The sequence below is a fragment of the Tamandua tetradactyla genome, chromosome 12 (assembly GCF_023851605.1).
Source record: "Tamandua tetradactyla isolate mTamTet1 chromosome 12, mTamTet1.pri, whole genome shotgun sequence".
Taxonomy (NCBI): domain Eukaryota; kingdom Metazoa; phylum Chordata; class Mammalia; order Pilosa; family Myrmecophagidae; genus Tamandua; species Tamandua tetradactyla.
In genome coordinates, this window is record NC_135338.1 from 1,040,742 (window position 1) to 1,063,916 (window position 23,175).

General features: G+C 37.8%; 1 protein-coding gene across 5 annotated transcripts in view; it reads left to right on the top strand.

The window, feature by feature from the left end:
• Positions 1-3,507, top strand: part of WDR89 (WD repeat domain 89) — a 42,696-nt gene extending 39,189 nt beyond the window's left edge. For all 5 annotated transcript variants that reach the window (XM_077122426.1, XM_077122428.1, XM_077122427.1 and 2 more), the window contains one exon: positions 1,301-3,507. In XM_077122426.1, coding sequence (XP_076978541.1) covers positions 1,301-2,506 — 1,206 coding nt within the window. In that variant the 3' untranslated portion in view covers positions 2,507-3,507. The remainder of the gene's footprint in view (positions 1-1,300) is intronic.
• The last annotated feature ends 19,668 nt before the right edge of the window (positions 3,508-23,175 follow it).

Here is a 23,175-nt window from a genome sequence, read left to right on the forward strand (position 1 = left end):
CCCATAAGTTCTGTGATTTGTTTTTTCAGATTTTCTATTTCTTCTTTTTGTTCAGCCCATGTCTTCTTCATGTCCTCCCTCAATTTATTGATTTGGTTTTTGAAGAGTTTTTCCATTTCTGTTCGTATATTCAGCATTAGTTGTCTCAGCTCCTGTATCTCATTTGAACTATTGGTTTGTTCCTTTGACTGGGCCATATCTTCAATTTTCCGAGCGTGATCCGTTATTTTCTGCTGGTGTCTGGCCATTTGATCAGATTTCCCTGGGTGTGGGACCCAGCTGGTTGAAAGGTTTTTCTGTGAAATCTCTGGGCTGTTGTTCTTTTCCTGCCCAGTAGGTGGCACTTGTGGCGGTCGTCTGTCGGCCCAGGAAACCGCGCGTGGAGGGGGGGTTGCCGGCTGCCGCAGCTTGGGGGAGTGCCGGTCCAAATTGCCCAGCTGGCCCGAGACGCCAAGCGTGGCGGGAGGGCCCCACTATCCAACGTTCCCAGTCAGACCGGGGAGCCACGTGTGTGGAGGGGACCCCAGTCGCCAGCCACCCCGGCCGGGAAAACGCGCGCCCCTCAGGTATCTCACCACAGCGGATTCTCCCTGCCCATTCAGCCGTTCCAGAATGGGGTATGCTGTCTTTTTGGTCTCTGTCGTGGCTCCGGGAGCTGTTTCGTATTGTTTCTGTTTCTTTAGTTGCTTTTCTGGAGGAGGAACTAAGACCCGCGCATCTTACTAAGCCGCCATCTTCTCTGGAAGTCTCCCCTTCGCTTTTAAAGACCCTCAGGATTACATTGTAACCACCTAGATGATCTCACTATTTTAATGTCTGCCAATTAGTACCCTTAATTAGTACCCTTTGTCATGTAACCTAACGTAGTCACAGATTTCAGGGACTAAGACAAGAGCATCTTGGGGGAGGGGGTGGGGGATGCATTTTTCTGCCTCCACAATTATGTTTAACTTCTAAAGGTACAGTAGTCAGTTGGGGCCGGAACACTATTCCAAACTAGAATCCTGGGCAATGCTGAGAACTGTGTGTAGGAGCAAGAGAAGAAACTACTGAGGGTCGTGTATATATAGTATTTAATTATCTTTCGGGCATAAAATACACCTGCTAAATTCCGTGTTAAAGATGAATTAGGAGACAACAGTTATAGTTAGAGCATGGTAAGGAAATGATCAGAATATTATAATAGATAATATTTCTTGTGTTCATGTCAGTTCTCGGACATAATTTTAAATGTTCTTGATTTAGTTACAATTTTAGAGAAGTTTTGAGTTTAATTTGAATTTCTACACTTTTATTTCAGATTTCACTACTCTTTGATGCTACTGTTGGTATGGAGAAGATTGAGGAGCAATTTGCCGATCTATACATTGTTAAAAGTTCTGCAGGAACTGAAGAGTCCACTTACCTGCTAGGTATAGACACATCAAAGACTCTACAGGCATCAAAAGGAAGCTTGGTTGCTGTTTTATGTTCTAATGGATCAATCAGAATATATAATAAAGAAAGATTAAGCATACTACGAGAATTTAGTGGACATCCTGGTCTTCTTAATGGAGTCAGATTTGCAAATTCCTGTGACAGTGTATACTCGGCATGTACTGATGGCACTGTAAAATGTTGGGATGCTCGACTGGCCAGTGAAAAACCTGTCCAGCTATTCAAGGGCTACCCTTCCAATATTTTTATCAGTTTCGATATCAGCAATAATGATCATGTCATTTGTGCTGGTACAGAAAAAGTTGATGATGATGCATTGTTGATATTTTGGGATGCAAGAATTAATTCTCAGGATTTGTCTACTGCTAAAGACCCACTTGGTGCATATTCAGAGGCACATAGTGATGATATCACTCAAGTGTGTTTCCATCCCAGCAATCCTAACATGGTAGTGTCAGGTTCAACTGATGGCCTGGTAAATGTGTTTGATATTAGTGTTGATAATGAGGAGGACGCACTGGTTACAACCTGTAATTCAGTTTCATCAATAAGTTATATTGGTTGGTCTGGGAAAGATTATAAACAGATTTACTGTATGACGCACGATGAAGGGTTTTGTTGGTGGGATCTTAATCATCTGAACACTGATGAGCCAATCACACGTTTGAACATCCAGGATGTTAGAGAAGTGATTAACATTAAAGAAGGTCCTTTGGACTATTTGATTGGTGGTCTGTATCATGAAAAGATGGACAAGTTGTTTGTGGTTGGAGGAACACACACAGGAAGGATTCACTTGATGAGCTGTACCCCATCAGGATTGAGCCATGTGACCAGCCTTCTGGGAGGTCATGCTGCCACAGTCCGTTCTTTCTGTTGGAATACTCAGGATGATTCTTTGCTGACTGGGGGAGAAGATGCACAGTTGTTGCTCTGGAAATCTAGAGCTTTAGAGAAGACCTTTACAAAGAAAGATAGCATGAAAATAGCATCCTCTGTGCACCAAAGAGTTCGAGTTCATAGTAATGATTCTTACAAGAGGAGGAAAAAAACAGTGATGTTAAAATAGGAGTTAACTTGATAGATTTGATAGTTTCAAGTCATTATTTCTTGTACTGCCTGTGGTGGGCATGTTGAAAGCTTATAACGAGCCAAGTTAGCATACAGTCCTGGAAAAATGTTGAGAATGGTTTAATTCAGGTCTTAACATATTCTAAACTTGCTTTTTTCAAGCTACCAGCTGAGTATGAAATCAGCAAGTTGGAAGTAAAATTATGTTCTTCATTTTTAAAATCCATCTGTTGAGTTAGTAAATGTTAGATTTAAAGAAATAGCTTTGATAAGGACTTTTTAAGAAGTAGATTGCTTGGAGGGATAATAAAACATGTGGTTTGGGCAATGTTTTTTTAAAATTATCTTCACTGTTTATAAAGCCAAATAAGACTGTTTTCTTTATTTAAGCAGCTCCCTAATATACATGGATTACATTGGAGTATTTAAATGTAAATGTTCTAATAAATCCAGAATTAATTTTTTTAGGGATAAAGTGATAGGCTTCTATCTAAAATGAGAAAAATATTTTAGTAAATACTTACATCTATATTTTAATATTGGTTAAACATTAAACAGATGTTTAGCTGATGAAAAAGAATTATCTTGCAAAATTCATGGTTGAGACTCAAAATATATAAAATTGAAAATATTGATAATAGTAGAATGACTATTTTTATTTCAAAATATCTTTAACAATATTGTGATAAAATTTTCCTTCATGGTCATTGATCCATAATTTTGAAACTTGAATTATTCTTCACTGCTAATTTTTTCATCTTTGCTTTTAAATATTACTCTAAAGAATCCTAATAAAAGAAGTTATGAATATAAAGGTTTGCTTTTTTTCTTATACTTCACTAAAGATGAAAACATCTTTGAATTATGAATATTGTCATGGAAAACACAAATGTTGCTTTAGAACCTTTTACACTTCCCTTTAAAGATTAATAATGACTTCTCTTTGAGGCTATAATGCTGGGGGAAAAAATTATTTTTCTCCAGAACAGTGCAGCTTATATTAAAGTATGATCTAGCTTAACTCACCTGAGACTGAACAGTACTAGGTGAGTCACTTTTTAACATATTCAAAATATATAATTCTAATTTGGAGAAATTCAATTATCAATTCTTTCATTTGTCCAGACCAAAAAACTGCAGATAATTCTGGACTTCTGTTCCCGTTTCTCTTCTACAGTCGAATCACCAAGTCCTACCTCATTCCATCCAGATCTGTTAGCGGTCCTTCTGGCTTCACTCCACCACTACTTCCTTAGGAAGACTTTGTTCATCTCTCCTCTCCTCCTCGCTGAGCATCAGAGACATAGGTCAGTCATGCTTCATGCTGCCAAAAATCTTTGGTAAATTTTCATCTTTTGATGGAGTACTATAGAAATATTACAATTATTTTTTTCAACATCTTTTGGATTTGAGACAATACTGACTATATCGTAAGTTTTTTTAAAAAGCTGCTTGAAAGAGTTCTGGAGACATTCGTAAGACAAGAAGAAATGAAGTAGGAGTTATCAAAACGAGAGTTTTTAGAAATTAAGAATATTAAAAAATTAAAACTAAGTAATAGGAGTAGAAGATGCAGGTGAGTAAATATCCCTGAATATAGAACAGACAGAAAAAAGGCAGAAAGTGAGAAAAAAGATAAAATTCACAGATGATCAGTAAAGGGGTCTAATATCAGACTAACAGTGTTAGAAAGTGAAAACAGTACCAAAAAAGGGGGTGGGGAGAGTGGGTGTATCTTAAACATAAGAGGCTATAGAATCTCAGTCTTCAGATTGAAAGGACCAAGAGTGTCAAATGTAATGAATGAAGACGACCTGCACCAAGGCATAACACTGAAATGTGAGAACATTCTTTAAATGAGAGCATTTAAAGAACCCTTACAACTGAACAATTTCAAAAAGCTTTTTAAATGGGCAAAGGATCTGAATAGATATTTCTGCAAAGAAGGTATATAAATGGCCAATAAGCATCTGAAAAGATGTTCACCATCATTAGTCATCAAGGAAATGCAAATCAAAACCACAGCGAGCTACCACTTCACACCCACTAGATGGCTACCATCGAAAGGACAGGTAAGCTCTGGAGGATGGTGGAGGTAGAGAAGGACTCCATGAATCCTGAATTGAAGAAAAAGAAGGGTATCAGGTAGGATATTTTCGTCTTAGACCCTTTAGGTCCCTCCCACTGCAGTGACAAATTATAGAGCCACTCATCACAGTGAGTTAGAACCCCATGTGCATCCAGGCACAGGCATGTACGTAACCAAATGAATGGGTAGACGTTTTTACAGCTAATGAAAACAAGTCAACTAAAGGAAAATTGAGCATTGATTGCGTATTACATGATATTAAGACATATTTATTAATTTTAGATGTGGTAATGATCTGGTGGCTATTTTAAGCTATCTTTATCAGAGATACATTCCAATTAATTTACAGGTGAAATGATATGATGGTTTGGAGTTTCTTTAAAATTGCCCAAAGGCAAGTGAACAACTAAAAGTGTAAGAGGATTCATGAAAGCAAGAATAGCAAATTATTGGTAATTTTTGAAGCTGGGTAATTGGTCTATGCAGAGATTATTATATTCTTGTCTCAATTTTTATGCATATTTCCAAGTTTTCCTAATTTAAAAAAATATGAAATTAAGAAAAAAACAGGTAATTGTTGGCAAGTACAGAGGAATCTAAACCCTCATACACTGCTGATGGGAAGGTAAAATGGTATAGCCACTTTGGAAAATAGCCAGACAGTTTCTCATAAAGTTAAACAGAGTGGCAGTTTCACCCAGCCATTCTGAAAAGTGAATCACTGTACCTGAGTGTTCACTGCAGCATTCATAATAATCAAAAGGTAGAAACAACCCACATGTCCATCAACTGATAAATGGGAAAAAGCAAGTAGTGTATTCATACAATGGAATATTATTCGGCAATAAAAAGGAATGAAGTTCTGATTATACACTTTAACATGGATGAACCTTGAAAACATGCTAAATGAGAACAGCCAGTCACAAAAGACTTCATATTACATGATTCCACTTATATTAGATAGTCAATATATCAAATACATAAAGACAGAAAATAGATGAGTGGTTACCTAGGGCTGGAGGGGATAGGAGAATTGGTGGGTGTTAGCTAAGAAGAAAAGGATTTCTTTTGAGGGTGATGAAAATTTTCTAAAATTGATTTTTTCATAAAATCGATAGTTGCACAACTGAATATATTAATAACCACTGAATTTTATACTTTGATGAATAAAGCTATTACAAAAAATTTTAAAGCTATACCAGACAAATCTGAATAAAAAATCCATCAAAACAATCTTAATAGCTGACAAAATGGAAAATTCCAAAACCAGGTGAAAATGAAAAATAAAATTTTAGGTTCATTTTGCTTATAAGTATATATTTCATAGTTAAAAGTCCTAGTTAAACAATTCCAATGGTGTATTTTAAAAATACGTTATGACTGGGTGGGTCACGGTGGCTCAGCAGGCAGAGTTCTCACCTGCCCTGCTGGAGACTTGGGTTCGATTCCCGGTGCTGCCTGTGTAAAAAAAAAAGAAGTACGTTATGACAACATGACTTTATCTCTGGAATTCCAGGATGATTCAACACCAGAAAAATCACAGTGATGGACCAAAAAAGAAAGGAGAGAGAGAGGGAGGGAAGAAGGGAGAGAAGAAAGTCGTGATTATTTTAACTGCTATGGAAGATCATGTGGTAATTTTTCATACCTGATTAAGAGCAATACAAGCAAACTAGCAACAGAATAATTTTAACTTGCTAAAGGTTTATATATGAAAAATGTACATTAAATATTATACTTAATGGAGAAAGTTTAGATTAAATGCATTCTCTTTACGACCAGGACTCAAATGAGGAGACTCACTACCACAGTACTTTGGATCCTGACTAAAGAACGGTAAAATAGCTTAATATGCAAGAATTGGAAGAGGAGGGAAAAAAAATCTCTGCTTTGTAAATGATACCTACCTAGAAATACCAACAATCAACAAATATTTAAACTATTGAGAGATTCAGCAAGGTTGCCAGTATGAGATCAGCCTGTGAAAGTCCAAAGCATGCCATTTCACTGTAGCCAACAAGAAATATGAAGTACCAAGAAATTAACCAAGAATGCACAAGATCCATTTTGGAAAAAACTTTAAAACTCTAATATTAAAGACATAGAAATTGATCTAAGAAACATTCCATACTGCCAGTGCGACGATAACATTATAATGGTGAACATTCTAAATTTAAATCTGAAAATTTAATGTAATCCCAATCATAATTCCCGTTGGATTTTATGAGGAACTCAAACTTACTTTAATTTTTGTATGGAAGAATAAGGTCCACAAATAGCAAAGTGAACAAAAAAGAAAAGGAGGAATTTTCCCTACCAGATATTAAGATATTCTACAAATTTTTTATAATAGTAAAACTTGTGAAATGGCCTAAGAAAAAAACAATAGAACAGTGTAAATGAATAGGTAATACAGAAAGAGAATCACGGTTATGTGGCAACTTAGTATTTATAAAGGTGATAGAATGGAGAAAGGGAGGATTTTTTATTCGATGATATTGGAGATACTGACTCTATATAGAGAAAAATGAAAAAGATTCCTACTTATTACAAATATATACTCCAATGTGTTAAGGACTTAAATGATAAAAGGACAAAACTATAAATTTAACCCAAGAAAATGTAAGAGATTATCTCTGACCCACAGGTGGAAAATGGCTTCTTAAGTAAAAAAAAAAGGAGCATAAAGCAAAAAGATAAATTTGATGACATATATAAGCATTTCTGCTCAACAAAAGGCACTATAGACAAAGTTAATAATCAAATGACAGAATGGGAGGGAAGATATTTGAAATATCTAAAACCAAGACGGGATTAAATTAAGTAACACAAATCAATGAGAAAAAATGTCAATAGAAAAATGAGCAAAGCCTATGAAACGGCAGATTTTTGGTCAAATTCCCTAGTAATCGGAGGAATGAAAACTTTAAACAATCACTTTATACCTGTTAGGATGGAAAAAATTAGAAAACTGAATAATGTCAAATGTTGGAGGCATATAGGAGTGTAGACAGGTGCACAAAAATATATTTAAGTATGTATGTGCTCTCTGCCCTGAAAATTACCCTTCCTGGTGTGATATGCCAAAGATATTTTAATGCAGGCCCAATTACTGGGCATGAGTTGTGATGACAGGGAGTTGGAGTCAACCTGGAAGAAATTTGTTCCTAGAAGACAGAATAGGTAGAAATGTGGTCGATACACAATGGAGCATGCCGCAGACTTAGCCATATGACTTCATCATAAAAATATAGTACCTGAGGAAAATAGCAAGTAATAGAATGTGTGTGCATGTCAGTGATTTGTATAAGTTTAAAAAGTGCACATCGTGCTAAAGAACACCTAGGGCAATATATAGGATTCTTCAGGAGTTCCAGGCACTAGGGTAACTTTCCAGAAACCTACAACCTCCAGATGGGCCCCTGGACCAGAAAAGCTCTGAAACCTAGAGGCCCCAGCCTCTCCAGAACTTCGGCTAGTTCCATCTTCCTACCTCATGTTACTGACAGCCCCTTCCAGCATGGGGCTGGGATGGCCCTAGCCCACACACCCCTAGGGAGAGGGATAGGAAGATCAGGGATGATGGTGGAGCTGGACAGAGAGAGTGGGCTCTGACAGATGAGGATGATGCTGAATCACTGAGCTGATACTCCTTCTGGTCTCCAGTGTCTTGGCACAGCTGGAGGACAGATGAGGATGATGCTGAATCACTGGACTGATACTCCTTCTGGTCTCCAGTGTCTTGGCACAGCTGGAGGTGAAGACGTAAGGCTGTGGCACTGTAGCCCATGCTAAACTCGGGGGTCTGTTCTACAACTGGTTGTGGTGCTGTGCTTTGAAATTTATTGCTCTTTTTGTATTTATGTTGTTTTTCATGAAGGAGAAGGAAGGGATTGATCGTAATGATAAAAAAAATTATTCCTTCTAGCTTCCTATATTCTGGAGCAGCTAGAAGGGAAGAACTGAGAGGATGACATGGCTGTCCAGAACAAACTTAAGGATTTGTCCTGTAACTACTTGTTGAAGAGGACTTTGAAAACTGTTGCTTTTTTTTCTTTCTTTGCTTTGTATATATGTTATATTATACAGTTGAAAAAGTTTAAAAATGTACACAAAACAATTCACATTTTGTAAGAACACAAAACCATTATACACATAAGGCACTATAGAAGGTTGTCTAATATGGAGGGAGAAGGGAATGGAAGTGGATAGAGAAATAAGAGGAGAGGGGAGTAATAGGGAGGTTATAAAGAGAAGAGAAAAATTTTTAAGGAAGGAAAAAAATCACTTTGAAAGGATTTTACAGCTCTTTTGGAGAGTTTGGAAACTAATAAAAAGATACACAGACTCCTCTCTCCTCTCTCCTCTCTCCTCTCTCCTCTCTCCTCTCTCCTCTCTCCTCTCTCCTCTCTCCTCTCTCCTCTCTCCTCTCTCCTCTCACCTCTCTCCTCTCTTTCTGTCTTCCTCTCTGTCTCTCTGTCTCTTTCTTTCTGTCTCTCTATATTGCTCACTCTTTCTTTCTCTCTGTCTCTATCTCTTTCCCCATTGCTCTCTCTCTCTGCCTCTGCCTCTCTGTCTCTGTCTCTCTCTCTGTGTCAGTCTCTGTGTTACCTCTCTCTCTCTCTATCTCTCCATCGCTCTGTCTCTCTCTCTCTCTGTCCCTCTCTCTCTTTATCCCTGTCTCTCTCCCTCTCTCTGTCTCTCCCCCTTTCTGCCTCTTTCTCTCTTTGTCTCTCTGTCTCTTTCTCTCTCCTATTGCTCTCCCTCTCTGCCTCTCTCTGTGTCTCTCTCTCTCATCCCTTTCTCTCTCTCAGGCTCTCTTTCTGTGTGTGTCTCTCTCTCTTTATCCCTGTCTCTCCCCCTTTCTGCCTCTCTTTCTCTCTTTGTCTCTGTCTATCTTTCTCTCTCCATTACTCTGTCCTTCTCTGCGTCTCTCTCTCAGTCTCTCTGTGTTACCTCTGTCCCTCTTTATCCCTTTCTCTCTCTCTCAGCCTCTCTTTCTCTGTGTGTGTGTGTCTCTGTGTCTCCCTCTCTCTGTCTCTCCTTTTCTGCCTCTCTCTCTCTCTTTATCCCTTTCTCTCTCTGTCTCTCTCTCTCCCCCCCCATCAGTTTGACCAACTATTTTTAAAACTAAAAGTTTATTACTTTTATGTGTTAAAACTTTAAAGTAAAATAAATAATTAATGAATTCATAAAAAAAAAAGATACACAGAAACCCATGCAAATGAAAAGAAGGGGAAATTTTAAACTCCAGGAGGTTAAAAGAAAAAAGTTGTATAAGAAACAAACTGCAATGATAGTACATTATCTGACTCCGTGGTAAACAGTACTGATGTGGTCATAATCACAACGTGGATTTAATCAATGCTGTGAAACTCTGTTGGAGGCAATGGGGGTAGGGCAGGGAAGAGGAAGGAGTGCAAATGCTTAGTTTCCCTCTTCCATAGGAGAAAGTCAATATCTTTCTGGGGATAAATCAAGAAATAGAAGTAGAAGCAAATTATTTAGAAGCATGTAAATAATAACTGCCGAAACAGCTAAAAGTGTCGAAAATGGTTCCCTCTGGGGAAGACAGACAGGCAGGAGAGGAGAAATAGGGGACTGCTATTTTTATCATGGTTGTTTGACTTTTGTTGTAATATACATACCTGGTGGTAGAATATCAGGTAGGATATTTTTGATTGCAAGTAACAGTCAACCCAACTCGAATTAGCCAAATAAGGGACATATATATTACCTCACATCAGTTCAAAAGTGAGGTGTTGGCAGGATCTGTTAACAAGAATCCAAATTCTTTCCATTTTTTTGCTCTGCCAATTCTCAGTAGGCTGGTTAATTACCTTCAAGGTCACAAAGTGACTACAACAGTGCAGTGACCACACTCACTCCCAACAACATCCAGTGGAAGAGGGACTGTTTCTTTGTATGTGATTCTTTTTTTCAGTGATTCACCCACACACAGAGACACACACACACACATGCACACACACACACACACACTTTCACAGAAGTCTCCCAGCAAGTGCCATCGACTTAGAATTTTGTTATGTGCCCATGCCTAAAACAGTCCCAGAGAGACAAATGGGATCACCAGATTAGCCCAGTCATGAGTCACCACCTCAGGGATGGGATGACATATGCTTCTCTGAAGCACATGGTTTCCAAGGAGGGTACAAAAGTAGGGCAGTGTTGGTGAATAACTAGTTGTTAAAAATAGATGGCCGATACATAAATAAATAATGGGGGGAGGGTACAATAAATTGGGTAGTAGAAAACACTAGTGGTCAATGAGAGGGAGGGGCAGGGTATATGGTTATGTATGAGTTTTTTCTTCTTATTTTCTGGAGTGATGCAAAAGTTCTAAAAATGATCATGGTGATGAATACACAACTGTGTGATGATATTGTGAGCCACCGATTGTGCACCATGTATACAAAGTATGTGCATGATGACTTTTGTCAAAAAAAAATAATAGATGGCCAGATTCTGCGTTTTGGCACCAGAAAAAAAAAAAAAAAAGATGGCCAACAATGTCTTCTACAGGCATTACTCAACTTTTCAGTTGTGTATATGTTACATCATAATTTTTTTCACTGAAACATTAAATTGAATAAACAATTATGGTAGCATATTTCATTGTTTTACTTTTCTTTAATCAGTATGCATCGAATAGCAAACTGTATTCTACCTTTATTGGACTATCATTTACAGGAGAAATAGACAAATCTAGTTAGTGGCAGTAATGCATCTCTTTTCCAATGTTAACTATGAATCCTGCAGAATAGGGCACAGTTCCCGGCCTGCAGGAAATCATGGTTTATGAGTCATACATGCAAACACACCTAAATACAGCATGGTAGGTCTGTGAATGGAAACAGAGCTCTCTGTGAAATATAGATGGTAAAGTGCCACAATAGCTGAGATTGTAAATAGCATCATTCTGTCTTCTCTTTCTTACCATTTTCCTTTATTCATTCTTTCTTCTATAAGCTTTCCTCGTCTCCCCCACATACACACCCTTGCCCCTTAAACCTGCCAGCCAGCTAGTTACAGACGTAGCTTGGTTTGATGCTGAACACTAAAGAGGCTGCTGATGCTGATTGATGAAAAGGTTTTCACTGGAACTTCCGGGCCAAGATGGCGGCTTAGCAATGTGCGCATTTTAGTTCATCCTCCAGAACAACTACTAAATAACCAGAAACAGTACAGAACAGCTCCTGGGGCCACATCAGTGACCGGACACACAGCATACCCCAGTCTGGACCAACTGGACCAACTGCGAGCCCCCCCCAGAACTGTGAGTTGCCCAAGCCGCAGTGGCCGGTGCCCCTCCCCCACAGGCTGCTTCACAGAGGGGAAAGGAAAGGGACTTCACCAGTAGCAGGGGCTGAGCCCAACCAAACGCCAATTGTGGAATTAATTAACAAATTCTGACTCCTAAAAATAGGCTCCCATTTCAGGTGAACCTGGTCAAAGTGGAGATCACTCATTTTTGCCCCGGCGCCAAGGGGGCAGGGCTGACGCAAAAAGAAAAAAAAAAAAAAGGAAACAGAGGTTTATGTGGCTGTGTTTCTACAAAGTCTTGACTGCCTTTGGATACAGTGGCAGGGCTTCTCAGGCTGCAACTGCCCCAGGCATAGGCAGAAACAAGCTCGTTTGAAGGCTTGTGTGGAGCCTGTGCCTTCCCCAGGGGAGGGGTGAAGCCCAACTCAGCTGGAATCCCTCCCTCAAAGAATTGAGACACCAGGGCTTGGTAATTTGAAGCCATTAAAACCAGCCAACAACCTCTCCACCACGCCCCCAGCAGGGAGAGTCTGCCAAAGTTAAAGGTACCACATCACCTTATGCTGGTACAACCTGCAGGCAGACAAGTACCACATACTGGGCAGGATAAGAAAAACAGCCCAGAGACTTCACAGGAAAGTCTTTCAACCTGCTGGGTCTCACCATCAGGGAAAACCGACGCACGTGACTCTTTCCTCCTGATAGGAGGCCAGTTTGGTCTGGGAAAATCCGGCTGGGGTCTATAATATCTAAGTAGACCCTCCTAAGTGTGTGTGGGTGAAAGGCACCCCACAAGCAGGGCAAGAAACAAGAAAACAAGAACTGGAAAACTCTGCTCTGTTAAACAAAACTTAAGCTAGAGGTCCAGTTAAAGCTGAATGGAATGTCAAAGAACAGATAGACAACAAATTCATCCAGCAAGAAAACCCTAGGTAAAAGAAGTGAAAACAATCTCCGGAATAAACTAATTAAGGTAACTGAAGGCCTAGACGCCACCAAAAAATAACGAATCACACTAGGAAAATTGAAGATATGGCCCAGTCAAAGGAACAAACCAACAATTCAAATGACATACAGGAGCTGAAACAATTAATTCAGAATATACGAACAAACATGGAAAACCTCATCAAAAATCAAATCAATGAATTGAAGGAGGATATAAAGAATGCAAGGAACGAACAGAAAGAAGAAATCAAAAGTCTGAAAAAAAAGTCACAGAACTTATGGGAATGAAAGGCAATGTAGAAGAGATGGAAAAAACAATGGAAACCTACAATGGTAGATTTCAAGAGACAGAACACAGGATTAGTGAACTGGAGGACGGAACATCTGAAATCCGGCAAGAAAAGAAAATATAGGAAAAAAATGGAAAAATATGAGCAGGGACTCAAGGAATTGAAAGACAATATGAAGCGCACGAATATACATGTTGTGGGTATCCCAGAAGGAGAAGAAAAGGGAAAAGGAGGAGAAAAACTAATGGAGGAAATTATCACTGAAAATTTCCCAACTCTTATGAAAGACTTAAAATTACAGATCCAAGAAGTGCAACGTACCCCAAAGAGAATAGATACAAATAGACGTACTCCAAGACATTTACTAATCCGAATATCAGAGGTCAAAGAGAAAGAGAATCTTGAAAGCAGCAAGAGAAAAGCAATCCATCACATACAAGGGAAGCCCAATAAGACTATGTGTAGATTTCTCAACAGAAACCATGGAGGCGAGAAGACTGTGGGATGATATATTTAAATTATTAAAAGAGAAAAACTGCCAACCAAGAATTCTATATCCAGCAAAATTGTCCTTCAAAAATGAGAGAGAAATTAAAACATTTTCAGACAAAAAATCACTGAGAGAATTTGTGACCAAGAGACCGGCTCAGTAAGAAATACTAAAGGGAGCACTAGAGACAGGTAGGAAGACAGAAGAGAGAGGTGTGGAGAAGAGTGTAGAAAGGAAGACTATGAGTAAAGGTAAAAAGAAGGAACATTAGATATGACATATAAAATCCAGGAGGCAAAATAGTAAAAGAAAGTACTACCCATGCAGTAATAACACTGAATGTTAATGGATTAAACTCCCCAATCAAAAGACATAGTCTGGCAGAATGGATTAAAAAACAAGACCCATCTATATGCTGTCTCTACTCAAAGGACATGAGGGCAAGGACACAAACGGACATTTGCACACCAATGTTTATAGCAGCATTATTTACAATTACCAAGAGATGGAAACAGCCAAAATATCCATCAGCAGACGGGTGGCTAAACAAACTGTGACATTTACATAAGATGGAATATTATGCAGCTGTAAGACAGAATAAAGTTATGAAGTATGTAACAGCATGGATGGACCTTAAGGATGTTATGCTGAGTGTGATTAGCCAGAAACAAAAGGACAAATACTGTATAGTCTCATTGATATGAACTGACATTAGTGAATAAACTTGGAGAATTTCGTTGGTAACAGAGACCAGCAGGAGATAGAAATAGGGTGAGATATTGGGTAATTGGAGCTGAAGGGATACAGATTGTGCAACAGGACTGAATATAATACCTCAGAAATGGACAGCACAATACTACCTAACTGTAATGTAATTATGTTAAAACACTGAATGAAGCTGCATGTGAGAATGATAGAGGGAGGAGGGCTGGGGGCATAAATGAAATCACAAAGAAAGATAGACGATAAAGATTGAGATGGTATAATCTAGGAATGCCTGGAGTGTATAATAATAGTGACTAAATGTACAAATTTAAAAAATGTTTTTGCATGAGGAAGAACAAAAGAATGTCATTACTGCAGAGTGCTGAAAATAGATGGTAATTCATATTTTAAAATGTCAACTTATGTATGAGACTAATGCAAAAAATGTTTATTTGGTACAAAATTTATATTTTGACTAGTGCATCTCCTAATATAACTTATGTAGATAGTTGGTTGAACCCCATAAGTACATAGACCCTTGGGTAAGACATGAGATTTTGTTGGTTTGTCCAGGTGATGCCTCAATGAATCCCAGAGTGATTCGATCAGTGAGTGGAAAAGTATTTGCAAAGTCCCCTTTGTGGAATGGTGAGAACGGGGGGAAACTCAACTTCCCCAAGTTGAATTCTTGATATTCTCACAAGCAGTGTGGACAACCAAAGCTATAGGCTGAGCCCCCAGTCTTGGGGTTTGTTCATATGAAACTTAACTCCACAGGGGATAGGTCAAGCCTACTTAAAATTAAGCCTAAGAGTCACCCCCAAGAGAGCCTCTTTTGTTGCTCAGATGTGGCTTCTCTCTCTCCAGCCAACACAACAAGCAAACTCACCACCCTCCCCCGTCTATGTGGGACATGACTCCCAGGGGTGTGGACCTTCCTGGAAACGTGGGTCAGAAATCCCAGAATGAGCTTAGACTCAGAATCAAGGGATTGAGAAAAACTCTAGAATGAGTGAGACCCAGCATCAAGGGATTGAAAAAACCTCCTCGACCAAAAGTGGGGAGAGTGAAATGAGACAAAGTGTCAATGGCTGAGAGATTCCACACAGAGTGGAGAGGTTATCCTGGAGGTTATTCTTATGCATTAAGTAGAAATCACCTTGTTATCCAAGATGTAATGGAGAGGCTGGAGGGAACAGCCTGAAAATGTAGAGCTGGGTTCCAGTAGCCATGTTTCTTGGTGATGATTGTATAATGATATAGCTTTCACAGTGTGACTGTGTGATTATGAAAACCTTGTGTCTGATGCTCCTTTTATATGCCTTGTCAACAGACAAGTAGAACGTGGAATAAAAATAAATAATAGGGGGAACAAATGTTAAAATAAATTTAGTTTGAAATGCTAGTGATCAATGAAAGTGAGGGGTAAGAGGTATGGTATGTACATTTTTTTTTCTGTTTTCGTTTTATTTTTCTGTTGTCTTTTTCTTTTTCTGTATTGATGCAAATGTTCTAAGAAATGATCATGATAATGAATATGCAACTATGTGATGATATTGTGAATTACTGATTATATATGTAGAACGGAGTGAGCATATATTGAGAATGTGTTTCTTATAATTTTTTTTAATTAATAAAAAATTTTTTAAAAAAAGGTTTTTGCTGGAGTGAGAAGAGGATTGTGGGCCTCTTTAGACTCACTTTCTACACTACTTTTGTCCAGAAACCACCAGAATTGTGTTTCTATACTGAGCCTCAAATTCTTAAATTCTTTCCCCAGCTGGCCTCAAATGGCCCATTTCTTTCCCTGATTTGCACACCCATATCTCTATGTACACATCTGCTGACCACTACTCCCTTTCTCTCTGACTGAAATTTACAAAGAAGGTACCAACAGAAGACCTACAAAATACCAAGTATTGATGGTTACTCGGATGTAGGTAACTTCATCTTAGCCTATTAAAATTATTAGGTTGCATATCTCTTTGGATGATGGCGTTGGATATTATCATTCATTGGTTTTCTAACTGTTGCTGCTCTCTTTACTTAAAATCCACCTCCGTTGCTTTTTTGTCTGTCATATTACTCCTATGAGACTATACTATTACTTTGTTCTCTTCTTTAGAGATCTGATCATTGAAAAATTCTGTCTCCCAACAAACACTGCCTTTAAAAAAAAATTACGTCCAGGGTGCATGGGTAGTTCAGTGGTAGAATGCCTGCCATACAGGAGACCTGGGTTCAATTCCCGGACCATGCACCCCCCATCCCCCCCAAAAAAAGTCCAGCCAGTTCCTCTAAAACAGTAACGTGTTTATCCAACTCCATTATGTGAATTTCCCTATAAGCAACTATATGAATGTTAGTTGGTCCACTATTATTTTGCCACTGTAGTACGGGCCCATGGTCCACATAGAAACAGAGAAAAAGAATTGAAATAGATACATATTATGCATTGGTATTTAACTATTTCTTAGCAGCTGGGCTACAAAGGTTATTCAAACCAAGTCAAATTGCTTTAAAAAACATTCACTATGACACATTTTGGGTTCTGAATTTGGTACGATGGTGAAATTATGCTAAAAGATCAGACAGATTGTAGATTTTCTGTTTTAAAAGAGCCAAATTTAATTTGAAATTTTATCTGTGATAAAATAATGATGAAAAAATTGTACCCTAAGATAGGCTTTGTTTTTTCTTTCTTTCTTTTTTTTTTGTCAATTAGGCATCACAAACGCTCCATTCTAATATTTTCTTTTCGTTGTAGAGAATCTACATACAATATTTCTCAGAATCCCCTTCCTCATACAGTTCTAGTATGGCAAGTATGCTAATAAGAGGCATTTACATGAATTTTGGATGTGAAAACGAAATGAGGCCATTATTATATCAAAACAGATGCAGGCAGACGAATAGACATATGTGAGTTTTACAACAGCTTTTAGTTGTGCTGCCAGAGAACTATTCTCCCTGTTACTTCAGACTAAGATTTCATAGACTCTTTGAGATTTACCAGAGATTCAGAAGAAGCATTTAAGGACCACCTAGTTCAATGCTATAGGTCTGACACTTGGTACTATAGGATTCCCCTGATTATGTAAGCCTCTGATGGTCCACATTAAATCCTTCATGCTGGAAGGGATGAATCATCGCTGGTAGAAGATAATATCATCCGAAACCTATATATACACTACACACACACAATGTCTAGAATTCAAAAAATATCTATCTAGGCATTTGAGAAGACAAGGCCATCTGACTGATAACCAAGAGAAAAAAGACAATAAAAAAACAATAAGAACAGATTATGATATTAGCATTGACACACAAAGACTTTAAATAAGTATTGATTAATATGTATAAGAATATAGGAAGAAATCTAGAAAAATAGATGAAAGGATCGATAATTTTAACAGTTAGTTATTAACAGGTATCTATAAAAAAGAATCAAATGAATATTCTGTCATTGAATTTAAGAGCTCGGTGGATGAGTTTAACATCAGATTGGATACAGCAGAAGACTGTATCAGTGAACCCAACAACAGGCCTAAAAATACATATTCAAAATGAATTAAAAAGAGTAGGGATAACGACTAGAAATCTTAAGAGACATGTGATACACAGTCAGAAGGTCTAATATGTGTGTAATTGGAGCCAGAGAAGGAGAAGAGAGAGAAGGAATGGAGCAGATTTAGTATTTGAAGAAATAATTGCCAATGATTTTCCAAAACTCATGAAAAACATCAAACTACAGACTCAAGACATTCAGTAACCCCAAATAGGATAAAAAAAGAAAACCCTAAAAGCAGAGAGAAAGACACTTTACCTTCACAGCTGCAACAATTAAACTAACAAGGACTTCTCAACAGGTTAAAAAAAAAAACAAGGGCAGAAGTTGGGGGTGGGCAGGGGTGGAGGAGGGCATCTTTAAAATGCTAAAAGAAAAAAATACCCTAGGCAACCTAGAATTCTATAACCAACAAAATGTTGTTTAAAATGAAAGAAAAATGTTTTCAGACAAACACAGACATAATAATCTACTGCATTGAAAGATATAATAAAGGGCATTCTTCAGGTAGAAAGAAAATTATTTCAGAGAGAAACCTAGACATTTTTTTAAAAGAGCCTCTAAAATGGTAAACATACAGGTAAGTATAAGTTAATATCGACTTTACAAAGAAGTACTGGTAAGATCTTATGGAATTAAAAATATATGTAGAATTAAAATGCACGAAAATAGTACAAAAGGCAGGAAGGGGATAAATGGAATTAAGATTCTAGGACAGTTAAAAAGCAATAAAAGTAATTATTTTAGACTGTAATAAGTTAGGGACACATGGTATAATCTCTAGGGGCAACCACTAAAAGAATGTGTAACAAGTTGCCAGAAGAAAAAATGGCATAGTAAAGAAATAGTTCATTAATTTTTATAAAAGGCAAGAAATAAGAAAAAGAAAGCAGAAATCAAGTGGGTCAAATAAGAAATCAATGATAAGAGGGCACATACAAACCTTACTAGTTTCTTGGAAAGCCTCTCTGAGTAGACATTTGAGCTGAGACCTGAAGAATGAAAAGGAGTCACGCATGCAGAGAGTCGAAGAAAGCACATGCTTGTCAGAGGAAACAGCGAGGATACAAGCTAGAGGCAGAATGAAAAGGGGAAACAGCGAGGATACAAGCTAGAGGCAGAATGAAAAGGGGAAACAGCGAGGATACAAGCTAGAGGCAGAATGAAAAGATTTGGGATACTGTATTCTTAGAAGTTGACTTCTATTGTATCCACACAACTCTCATTTTTCTGAGAGGCAAAACATTATTAGTAAACGAGCCACTTTTTAAATATTGTATTATTATCCAAAAAGCCTCCTTCCAAGTCGTTCTTTATTGCACCACCCTGGTTATTCCTTCCTTAACAATGGTCACAGTTGCGCTTGTTTAATGTCTGTCTCGCGTATTAAAGTGTATGGTCTGAAAGCAGAGACCTTTCCTGGTGCTCTTCGCTGTATCCCCAGTGACGAGACAACATTCAGCTCATCATAGCCACCTGATGATGTTTTCAGGCTTATCGAACCTTACCAACGTAATTATTCTTTCAGATTTGAAACTAACAGACTAAATGAATGGCAAGAATTGTCTGGATATTTGCATTTTCCATGTTCCAGCAGAAAGTGTCTGTAAATTTAACAATGACATTGGAGAGAGGAAAACCTAGGAAAAACAAAGTCAAATGTTAACAGTTAAACTTACTAAACTGACCTGAACATATAGGAATTTAAAAAGTTTAATCCCTTTAAAGAGAAATGCAGGCTAAATTTTAATAATACAGTATTGTTCTAGTTTGCTAGCTGCCGGAATGCAACACACCAGAGACGGATTGGCTTTTAATAAAAGGGGATTTATTTTGTTGGTTCTTCAGAGGAAAGGCAGCTAACTTTCCACTGAGGTTCTTTCTTACGTGGAAGGCACAAGATGGTCTCTGCTGGCCTTCTCTCCAGGCCCCTGGGTTCCAACAACTTTCCCCGGGGTGACTTCTTTCTGCATCTCCAAAGGCCTGGGCTGAGCTGCTAGTGCTGAGATGAGGAATGCTGAGCTGCTTGGCTGTGCTACATTGCGTTCTCTCATTTAAGCACCAGCCAATTAAGTCAAACATCACTCATTGCAGCAGGCACGCCTCCTAGCCGACTGCAGATGTAATTAGCAACAGATGAGGTTCATATACCGTTGGCTTATGTCCACAGCAACAAGACTAGGTATGCTCACCTGGCCAAGTTGACAACTGAATCTAACTAACACAAGTATCAAAAACATGACTCATTTGTTAATACTGTTTTGCCTCTCAGAGAAAAATAGACTATGACAGCTTTCGTTTTTACATATAATTTTTTCTTCATCTGCCTCCCATAATGACCTATTTGAGGCTTCACTCCCTGGAGGTTTGTTTCTCTCAAGTACAATCCCCTGGTTGCTGGAGAAGCCTGGGAGGAGAGATGCACGGATGCCTCAAGGCGTATTTAAAGCCCCCACCTGGGGGCTTCGTGGTTTGGGTAAACCTTAGAACGGGTGTGGGAAGTAGGAGAGGAATCTGATCTGCCACCACAAAGAGCTAGGATTTTCAAGTGTGATGCCATACTTCAAAAAGATTATTGTCATTACATTATGTATATATATGTGATAACATTATATAACATTATTGTGATAACATTATATATATATCACAAAATTTCCCATTTTAACCACCTCGTGTACAATTCAGTAATATTAATTACATTCACAATGCTATGTGACCATCCCTGCCATCCATTACAAAAACTGTTTCATCACCCCAAACAGAAACTTTGTACCCTTTAAGAAATAACTCCCTGTTCCTCCCTGCTCCCCAGGCCCTGGTAACCTGTAATCTACTTTCTGTCTTCATGTATTTGCTTATTCTAGGTATTTTCTGTAAGTGAAGCTAGGTGTGTGCCTACCCATCTTTCTTCAATAGCAAGGCTTGACTCACCAGTCTGTCCACGCTTGTTCTTTCAAGTCAGTGAGAGGCCCTCAGCAGAGAGGACCTCTTTAAGCTTTTGTCCAATTCCTAATAATCTAATATGCTTTAAAAATCATTTTGATCTTTCATTTCAAAAAGCATTATTTTATTTCCTAATCTGTTGACAAACAACAGAGTCAGATGACTTTAAATCCAACCTTTTACATAATTAAGAAGCTAATGTGCAATTTTGTAATATGCACAAAACTTAGGCAGCACTAAATGCAGGAGATATAATGTATGAGTAATCTCTTTCTAGATTATTGAGAGTTGGTTTGTGGATCTAAAAAAGATGGGTTTACTAATGGGTCTAGTAATTGAGTAGTAAATTGACTCAATATGGCAGAAGTTATATGAAGTTTGTGTAAAGGACAGTCAAAATCATCCCCGACACTTTTTTCAGATTTCCCTTTTATTTGTAAAATATTTTCTTTTTCCCAGTTGTCTAAACTATAGCTTATTTTTAAAAAGTAAGCCTCTTGTTTACTAAAGGGAGGAAAAGAGAAGTAGCACACAACTAAGCATCTTCTCTGTGAAGTTATGCCAGGTTATTACAGACTTCTTCTAATAACCCCTGGAAATAGATAATATATCTATAAATGAGAAAACTTAAAGAGGTAAGGTGATTTCTCTAAGTCCTTCACAAGGATTTAAAATTGGATGTGACTCTAGAATCTCTGCCCTTACTTTTGCTATAATACCACCAGATTCTTCAAGGAAGAATTAAATGGGATGTTGGATTTCAATGTGTAGATTGATTACATTATAAAACTTGGGGGACTTTTCAAGTGGTAAAGCTGATATCCAGGGTTTCCTAATATAAAATATCCAATAAATTAATCGTATTTGAAAATTTACATGTTTTTCTCTAGAATTGTAATGAACACCCAAAGCCACCCAAAGCTGCTCAAAGCAGATTGAAGCCATGGAGTGTAACTTTCTCAGGTTCTGGAGTGACATCAGAATGTCACTGATGGACAGAACAAGGACCTCTGAAAAGCAATAAGAATACTAGCAAAAATCATCAAAATAAACTTTTTCAGAATTCTGGGAATTAACCAAAAGCTTGCAACAATCCAGGGAGTGTTTACTCAATAAAATAGCGGAATCTTGGTAAGCGCAGTGTGGCAAATCTCACTGCTCTCTATTTTAACTAGTCCACTCTCCTCCAGTGTTTCAAGAAATACCTTCTGCTTCCCATTCCACATTCTTTTTAAACTAATGCTTTCTTTACTGGACATAGCACACTGGACATATAGCACACTGTTTTGATGGAATTTTTTTTTTTAGTAGAAAGGCAGCAATTTTTCTCTTTAATAACCTAAAATTTCAGGAAATGGTAATTTTTTCAACTTGGAAAAGAAAAATAACCTCGACTTCAAAATAATGTCCAACTCTCACCTTTTTTTTTAAAAGAATGCTACAGAAAAAATATAATACAGGAATATCGCAGTGGTCAAAGAATTCGTTTTTTTTGACCATTTAAGAATAAGTTGCAAGATGATGACCCAATACCCCTGCATACTTTAATGTGTAATTCCTGTAACTGAGGACATATCACCGAGATAAATCCATCAAAATTCTGCAAAAAAAGAAAGAAAGAAAACCTCTCGTGCCGCATTTAGTTATTGTCTATGTCCTTCAATCTGAAACAGTTCCTCTGGCTTGTGTTCGTGGCCTTGATACTTGTAGACTCTCCCTCAAGATGATATTTCCTCATGATTGATTCAGGTTATGCAGCTTTGCATAACCTGATGTTTCATGGACTTTTTAAAAAATTTCCAAAATTGTGGTCACATTTACACAACACACAATTTTCCATTTCAATCACCATCATGTGTACAATTCAGTGATTTTAAGTACACTCACAATGTTGTGCTACTTTCACCACAATCCATCACCATAACTTTGTAATCATCCCAAATAGAAACTCTGTGCCCATGAAGCAATACTACCACATTCTTTCTCTATGTATTTGCTTATTCCAGGTATTTCATATACGCTAAATCATACAACATTTGTCTTTGTGTGTCTGGCTTTTCTCACTCAACATCATATTATCGAGATTTATCCACTGTGTAGTATATATATCTGAACTTCATTCTTTCATGATGGAATAATATTGTGTAATGTGCATATAATACATTTTATTTATTCATTTGTCTGTTGATGGACACTTGGTTTGCCTCTATCTTTTGGCTACAGTGAATTATGCTGCTATGAACATTGTTGTACAAATAGCTGTTCAAGTTCATGCTTTTAATTCTTTTGGATCTATACCTAGAAGTGGAATTGCCAGGTCATATGTTAGCTCTACATTTAACCTTCTGAGGAA